General features: G+C 44.3%; 1 protein-coding gene across 1 annotated transcript in view; it reads left to right on the top strand.

Moving 5' to 3' along the window:
- Positions 1-1,157: 1,157 nt before the first annotated feature.
- The window catches only part of DNAH11 (dynein axonemal heavy chain 11), a gene marked incomplete at its 5' end in the record, with an annotated part of 313,916 nt that continues 306,261 nt past the window's right edge, over positions 1,158-8,812 (top strand). Inside the window, 2 exons of the mRNA XM_079711490.1 lie at positions 1,158-1,508; positions 2,865-3,008. Coding sequence (XP_079567616.1) covers positions 1,158-1,508; positions 2,865-3,008 — 495 coding nt within the window. The remainder of the gene's footprint in view (positions 1,509-2,864; positions 3,009-8,812) is intronic.

Raw genomic sequence — 8,812 nt, 5'->3', positions numbered from 1 at the left:
ATTGACATCCTAAAAAGAAAAACTGTTAAGGCACCAAATCTTGCTGGATACAACCTATTTACCAATAATCAGTTATTATAATGGATTATTGAGGGCAACACTCCTTCATAGTTCCTATAGGAAACAAGGGGTTTGAAGTTTTTACTTTGAAATGAACAGATGGAAAGGACTAAAAAAAACTTTAGTTTGAGGACTGCCCCTCAAAATTCTGGCTACTTCAGTCTCAACAAATGTCATTAATAGACCATACTGAAATCCATTTCAACATCACGGAGACTGTTACTAATCTGGAATTTTTCTCCTGTGAGCTTTTACTCTTGGATTGAATAATAATTCTATATGTTTTCAGAGCACTTTGCTCTTTACAAAGACGTCATGCATTCTTTCATTGGGTGTATTAACATCCCAGTAAGTGGCAGGTGAGGTTCAGAATCAGGATTTTGAATACCTAGATCTTGGATTGCCACAACTAGGAAAGCTGAATTGGCAGTGTTGGCTCTTTTCTGGAAACATTCTAACAGCTATGGGCAAGGTAAGTTAGAAGCCCTCGGCCCGAGTCCTGAATCCCGGTTCCACCATCTCCTTGTTGCTTAGTTACTTTGTGACTTAGTTTCTTTGCTCATTAAATAAGCTGACCAGTCGAAGCCCTGCCTTTCTAGGTATTAAATAAAATAATCAAGGGGATGGGCTTAGCACGGAGCTCAGCACAACCCAGCGCTGCTCAAAACACAGCAGTTAATCAATACTGGGTTGCGATTCTTCCTTCCCGGGAGCTCCAAGATGTCCAGTGTGCCAGGGCGCCAGAGGGCAGCGGAGGAGGCCGCTGAGTGGCTCACGCCGGTCGAGGGCACGCTCTTCCCCTCCAGAAAGCTGCTCCCCTCGGCTCTCACTCCGCCCCCAGAGGGCCGGGGCGGGGACGCCGTTCCCCTGGAAACGGGACGCGGCGGCTCAAGGCCAGGCGCGTTGCGCTCGCAGTGCGTGCAGACGCCGGCTGCTAATTGGGAGCAGGTGTGGGGCTAGCGGCCGCGCTCCCGGTGATCGCTGGAAGAGGTGGGCGCCTCTCGGAGCGCGAGTGTGGAGGTGGCCTCGCCTACCCGGGGCTGGGCAGGGGCGCGCGCGTGGAGCCGGCCAGCCCCGCGTCCCCTCAGACGTGCTGAATGGCAGCCCAGGAGGCAGCCCGGGAGGCGAGAGGCTTCCGGGAGGTCCCGACCCTTCGCCTAACCCCGGGCGCCGGGGCGGAGGCGGCGGGCCTGGTGGTGTATGAAGAGGAGGACGAAGACGAGGAGGTGGCGGCGGCCACGAGAGCGCGGAGTTTCGCCCAGGACGCGCGGGTGCGCTTCGTCGGCGGCCGTCTGGAGCAGATGCTGGGGCTCCCGGAGGAGAAATGGAGCCAGCATTTGGAGAGCGAGGACAAGCGGCAGGTCCTGGGGGAGTTTCTGGAGAGCCCCAGCCCCGCCTGCCTTGTGTTCAGCGTCGACGCCGTGGAGCGGCTCGCGGCGTCGCAACAGGTAAGGGGCGACGGGCGAGGGAACCAGGTCACGCCTCCCGCCCAGCCTGACGGACACTTGAGCGGGACAGGCCAGTTGTGCTTCCTTGGGTTCTCTCTCTCGGGGCACATATTCGGGCGCTTTAAACTTCAATCAAGGGCTTGCCGAGAGTCCACAGAGTCCCCCACGTGCGCCCACTCTGCTGTTAAGCGGCTGTTGGTTAGTTTTCTAGAAGTCAGTCTTTGGGCCTGCTCCACCCGGATAAAGCAGGAAAAGCAGCGCGTCCTTCAGCTGCCTGGGCGTGAGGCGCGAGGTAGGTTCTCTTTGCCAGATAACTTTCCTTTAAATCGCTCTTGTGTCACTCCGGAGGCAAATGTGGTGTTTGGTGGAGCCCAAATCACTTGTCATGGCTCAGTCTGCCTGTCAGCCACACTGCATCCCAACGAATAATACTTAGGACTCCTTTTAAAAAAGAATTGCCCGGCAGTCTGCGCTCAGGACAGTTCTCTCTCCCTCTCCCTCCCCCTCCCTTTTCTCTTCCTTTTTTTCCTTGTTTTTTTTTTCCTTTTACCTTTTTAAATCTAGACTTCTGGTACGCTTGAAGGTTAACGTATCACCTACGATCACAGCATTTGTACTTAAAGAGTTTGCGAAGACTTTGGAGCAAGATTTACAATCTTGAGATGCCTCACTGTCAATGTTGTAAAGTGATGCCATCATCACTAGATGTGGTCTTAATAATGGCGGGGAAATAGGATCCCAGAGAAGAAAGAGAGTAACTGGAGTTAGCCTTAGGGTTTTGTGAGTTCAGAATTGTTTTTGTTTTGCTACTCTCCTAATTTTGAAAGTTTGTCAGTGGAGTGGACAAGAACAGTTTAGTATTACTTAAGTTAAACAGTCATGATATCTGAAGAAATGACTTGATATTTCTGGAAATGTTAGAATATCTTGATTAAACACTGCTTTGAGTATAGAAATACAATTTAACCTCTTGGTCTTTATCTCGGTTTGGCTTACTTCTGAACAAGAAAATGTTATACAAAAGAATAACCTTTGCTAAGATGGAAACATTCTAATTTCTTCCTGTATTTGTTTAATTATGAGACTTTATGGTATATGATGATCCTAATTGACATGCTTTTGAAAGGTGACGTTCCACACCAATAATACTGTGAAATTAACATTATAAAAGAACAAAGAAAATTGTATAAACTTTGCAGAAGAGCAGTGGAGCAATCTTATTTATAAAGGTAGGTAAGATGCCAGGTTTTGTTTCTTATGCTAGCAATCTACTTATAAGTTAGATACAGCAAATCCTGCTTGTTAACATGGAAGCTACATTGTGGACTTAAAATAATTATGTTACTCTTGTTTCAGATTCCAAGAGATGCAAAACATAAACTTGTTTATATTGCCAAGAAGAGTACTGAAAACATTGGAGTAAATGATTTCTCTCAAACAGTTTTATTTGGAGAGTTACCTGCCTCATCTCTTGGACATGTAACTGCTTTCCTAGACGAGGTACTGGTCTATCCTTAATATTTTAATCTTTCATTTATCTTTATGACACTTGGAATTATTCAGGACAACTCTGGCTATTAAAAAGAGAATTTAGAAGCTAGTCATCTCATTAGCTAGGTGGACGGAAAATGATAGTATTTAGACTGTTCCTGAAATGAGCTGATATTGATGCTAATGATCAACAGGTGGTAATTTGCAGGATCCTCCTTTTCCTCTCTTTCTAAATAATGGAAGTTAAAAAGCAGCTTGAATTGAATAGGCTCCGGTACTTAGCTATAGGTATTAAACTTCATATTCAGAATAGAGACAAATTTACCCTTTGGAAAGGGGTATTATCAGTTTTTCAGATTCCTGTTAGTTTCTAAGTGCACTCATGTTAGATAATGGGAAAGGGTAATGGAAATGTATTAGGAGTGACTGACTTAAAATTCCTCTTTCTCTCCCCTTAAGTCAGAGAAATGCTCTCTAAACCCGTGTTACTGGCACTCTAATGTGCATTAGAACCACCTAGGGATTTTGTTAAAGGCAAACTGATAAATTAGGTTTGGAGTGGGGCTGAAAGTCTACATTTCTAACCTGGTGCTGATGCTGTTTGTTCATGAACCAGCTTTGAGGAGCAACGTACCAAATGACTAGGTTTGGAAGAACCAGAGCGGTGGTTCTCAGACTTTGCTGAACATTTGGACCACCTGGGGAACTAACATGCCTCGGCCCAGGTCACACCTCTTACCAATTAAATCAGAATGTCTGGGGGGGGTGGGGGCCAGGCTGCAGTAGTTGTTAAAGATCTCCAGGTGACCCTAATGCACCCCAAACTCTGGGAAACACTGGGTTAGTATCAGTAAACCAGATTTCAGTAGCCAAAGCAGTCTTGCCAAGGCCAATATTTAATATAGGAATAATTGCCAACATACTTTTTACTAATGATTTGTCAATCTCCATCTTTCACACCTCTTCTCCTTCCTGAGTCTCTTCTGCTGTCTTCTTGAAAGGAGGTGTTTTCCTGCGGTCTCTGGGCTAACTAAAGCTTCTGTCCCCCAACTTCAGTTCTACCTTGGTTTCACTCCTCTTCTGTTGAATTTACATGGTTTTAGTTGATTTCATGGAGATAACTAGGAAGAGAGTTTTCTGTCTTCAGCACTTGAGAGTTTTCAGTATGTAGCAGGTGTTCAAGAGATTTTTATTGAACTGAATCTGATGAAAGGATTTCACATGGTATGTGAATGACCTTTGGCCCTGTGAATCCAGGCTGCCATCAGCTGGCCTTGGAAGGGCAAGGCAGCACTCTTCATTGGAATTCTTACTGTGTCTGTGTACGGCGACAGGAGATACAAAACTCTTTCCAGTTCCTCAGAATTTACCTCAATACCAGGGTCTGCACAGCCCTCTGAAATGTTTAAGTGAAAGAGAGTAAGCTGTCCCTGAGCACATCTATAGAAGGCACAGAACATTCAGAACCTCACGGGTTTAACAGGTTTGGAAGATTCTCATTTATTTAATTATGCTTGAGGATATGAGCATTGGGAGGAAAAAAGTGAGGACATCACGCTCAAGATGTCACTTGGGTTTCTTTTTTTTTTTTTTTTTGCGGTACGCGGGCCTCTCACTGTCGTGGCCTCTCCCGTTGCGGAGCACAGGCTCCGGATTCACAGTCTCAGCGGCCATGGCTCATGGGCCCAGCCGCTCCGCAGCATGTGGGATCCTCCTGGACCGGGGCACGAACCCGTGTCCCCTGCATCGGCAGGTGGACTCTCAACCACTGCGCCACCAGGGAAGCCCCACTTGGGTTTCTTTATGGACAATGCTTAAATTCAGAATGAAGGGGCCCTAAGGCAAGACTATAGATTTTTAGATAAAAAAATTCTCAAGGCTTGTCTTTGCTTAGTATCCACAGTGGCTCACATAATTGGCTAATTAACTGTGGCTTACGATGTTTCATGGACTCCCAAGCTTTTCTCTCCAGGCAAGATCTGTCTCCCAAATTCCAAAGAGCCCCATATGCCTTCCTGACATTCCACTTGGTGTGCAATAGACATTTCATACTTAACATTCCAAGTTGAGCTGATGTTCCCCACCCTGTGCTGTTTGGAATTATTCCCAGAATAATGGATGTGAACTCCATCCTTCCAGATGCCCAAAAGAGAAAAACCTCCTAGTCAGCCCTGACTCTTGGCTTTGTCTCACACTTTATATACATTCTGTCAGGAAATCTTGCAAATTCTGCCTTCAAACATACCCAGAATCAGCTCCCCTCTCCCCTCCGTTGCTACCACTGTGGTCCAGCTCACCAATATCTCTCGCCTGTGTTAATATAGCAGCCTCTTAATTGGTTTTTCTGCTTCTATATGACTCCCATTTAGAACCTATTCCCAACACAGCAGCTAGAGTGATCCTTGTTGAAACACGAGAAAGAACATGTCACTTTCTGCTCAGACCCTGCACTGGTTCTCCTTTTACTCAGAGTAAGGGCCCAAGAGCTTATAGCAGTCTGGACTTTGCATTGTTGCTCATGTGGATCAACAGGATCAGCGTCAGCTGGAAACTTGTTAAAACTGTAGACTCTCAGGCCCCGCCCCAGAGCCGCTAAATCAGGACCAAGAAGCACAGGTGATTCTAAGGTTTGTTAAAGGGTGAAAGCATGGGTTTGAATTCTCTGTGATCTGACCTCCCTATGACCTCTCAACTCATCTCAGTTGCTAACTCATGGCTTCCTTGCATTTCCTTAATTGTCTCAGGCACACTGGTGCCCCAGGGCCTTTGCTCTTGCCATTTCTTCATCTTCCCCAGAATCCACTCAGCCTACCCCTTCATGTCTTGCAAGTCTTTTTGCTCAAATATCTATTTTACATGAAGCCACCCTCCAGGTGAGCAGGGATCTTTGAAGGGCAGGGACTTAGGGTCAGGCAAGTGAGACACCCACTTCAAGAACAAAACTTTCAGAGAGGTGGGGAGAAATAAAAGCAACCCAGTAATCAAGAGGAGTAATAATTTAAGGCAGTATTATTATTACTATTTTGGCTGTGCCACGCAGCTTACGGAATCTTAGTTCCCCAACCAGGGATTGAATCCGGGCCCTCTGCAGTGAAAGCACAGAGTCCTAGCCACTGGACCCACCAGGGAATTCCCAAACGCAGTTTTTGTTTGTTTGTTTGTTTGTTTTTTTGCGGTACGCGGGCCTCTCACTGCTGTGGCCTCTCCGGTTGCGGAGCACAGGCTCTGGACGCGCAGGCTCAGCGGCCATGGCTCACGGGCCCAGCTGCTCTGCGGCATGTGGGATCTTCCAGGACCGGGGCATGAACACGTGTCCCCTGCATCGGCAGGCAGACTCTCAACCACTGCGCCACCAGGGAAGCCCCCAAACGCAGTATTTTAAAAAATAAAAATTAATGCAAAAAAACCCACATCAACACTTGAAGTAAAAGTAGGATCACTAACAGTGCCATGCCAAGTCATATTGGAGGCTGAGGCAAAAGGTCAGTAATACTCATCCTGTCTTTATTGAAAAATGTTGATATTTTATTCATCATTTTTGGATTAGCTTTTACTTTAAAAATATTATTCATCCTAATTATTGAGGTTTGTTGGGGTTTTTTTTTTTTTTTGGTGCCCTCTTATGCTCCAAAGTGAGTGCCTTACTTGCCTTACAGTAGTCCCAGCTCTTAATCTTTGTTGCTCACTGATGAGTCTCAAACACACAAGACTCTGCCTGACACATAGTAGGATCTAAGTAAGTACTTGTTAAAGGAATGAAGGTTAAATAAGGGCTAAAGATAGCCTGTTCTTATAAGAGACAAAACACTGAAGCTGCAAGATATTTCTTTAGAGAAAAAGCATTTGGTGTATGATCTCTGCTATCTCCATTTGAATTTTTTGGACATTTATATGAAAAGGACACTTTGTGGGAAATTGTATGCTAAATAAGCCCATAGTTGTCATTTGTTCATTTAATCAAAACTTAATGAATATCTGCTTGGTGCCAGTGACTGAACACACCTGGTAATTAGTTAGGACGTTTCTGCCATCGGAAAGCATGCAGTGTGAGCTAACAGTGATATGATGTGGTGGATGTAGTGGTTTTAGCAGGATGCTGTGGCGCCTACAGGGTTGGCAGGGAAGGTGGGGAGTCTCAAATAGGATGATTATAGGTCTTGGTTTGCTTGGGGGCAGTTCCAGTTTCCTCCTGTTACAGATCATTTAATATCTGCTCATTTTTATTGCTTGTTTTTACTCTCTAAAGCATCCTCAGTTGTAAGGTAAATTACTTGGTCCCCATAGTGTCGTAGGACAGGAGCAATAGCTAGATGTAAGAGAGGGAGGAAGGGAGAAGCAGTGCAAAGGCACAGAGGTGAGGAAATGCAGATTGCATTTTTAAAAATGGACTGCATTAATACGTTTAGATTGGGGAAGAAGAGCTGGAGGGTGGTGAGAAATAAAGCTGGAGAGGCTGATTAGAAAATTAACACCTATGTAACTTTTTCATCCGGATGGTTGCCACCAAAGCCGGTTGTCAAACTCATATCCGAGTGTTTACTGGAAGATGGTAGCAGTAAGGCATGTTCTGTGAAGGTTTTTATCAGGACAGGCTTCAGTGGAAAGTTTTGAAATCAAATGGTCATTTATGACTTGCATTCCAAGCTAAACAATTTCTGTCTTTCTGGGTACTTTGTATATGAAGCAGAAAAACATTTAATGCAAGGATTGGTGAATTGGTGACTCAATCAAGGAGCGAGGAGGGACTGTGTTATTGAGGTAGTGATTGGAATGAAAAGTATTGAGGTAGTTTTCCAGTGCTGTGGTTCTTAACTGGGGTAGAATAAAGAAGGGATGGACCAAGTGTTTGAAAGGAATATGGGGAAGGTCATTTGACTGTTTTTTCGCATTTAATGACCTAATATACTCTCACTTGTATTCAGTGTTGTATGGTCTTTGAAGTTTGACTCAGATACACAGTGATTAACAGTAATTTATGTTGATATGCTGGGGCCTCCCAAACTTCTCTCTCCAGCCTTGACCTCTCTCCTGAACTCCAAGCTTAGACTTCCACTGCCCTTATGGACATGGCACTTGCTGTGTAATAGACATCTCAAATCCAGCATCTCCGAAATTTTACTCCCCATCTGCTGCTCAACATTATTATGTGTCCCTATACATTATTATTTGTAATTATATTATATAATTAGCAAAAGTATTAAAAATGTCATGTAGTTATTTCTTTAAGTATTATGTTGACCCAAATCTTGAAAGAAACAATAATTGTAAATGCTTATCAAGCCAAAATGAAAGTTATGATTTGGTTTTTGTAGTCAGTGTCTGGGGCCCATTCCTAGACATTTCAGTTTAAGAAGTCTGGCAGAGGACCAGGCTCCTGTACTTTGAAAGTGTTTGTCAGGTAATAGTCTCTATTGATTTAAGAACCACTGTAAAAAGAAACACCCCAGATTTAGAAAGAGATACAAGAAAGGTGAGTAAAGAGAACTCTAGCAAAGGCACCATGGCTCTTTTATCTGTAGTTGTATATCCCCTAGTAAACATGTCCAAATTATTTTGGTTCAGAGAAAGTTCACGGATTTTTCTTATAAGTCATAAAACCTAGACCAAAAGATTTACAGCTGAAGACAAAACCCCAGGTTAATTGAATTACTTTGTATATAGCTTGTTGATAACAAGATTTATTGTCATTAAAGAGCACATCCCAGGTCAGTTTGTTCTAAATGATGTTCATGGAGATACTCTTGTTGCTCGCCTAATTGCTCTACAAACCATGGGGCTCAGAATTTCCTAACAATTTTATCTACAGCTTGTGA

The sequence above is a fragment of the Hyperoodon ampullatus genome (assembly GCF_949752795.1).
Source record: "Hyperoodon ampullatus genome assembly, chromosome: 9".
Classification (NCBI taxonomy): domain Eukaryota; kingdom Metazoa; phylum Chordata; class Mammalia; order Artiodactyla; family Ziphiidae; genus Hyperoodon; species Hyperoodon ampullatus.
Note: the sequence above shows the minus strand (reverse complement) of the source record. Positions and strands in the feature narration are given on the sequence as shown.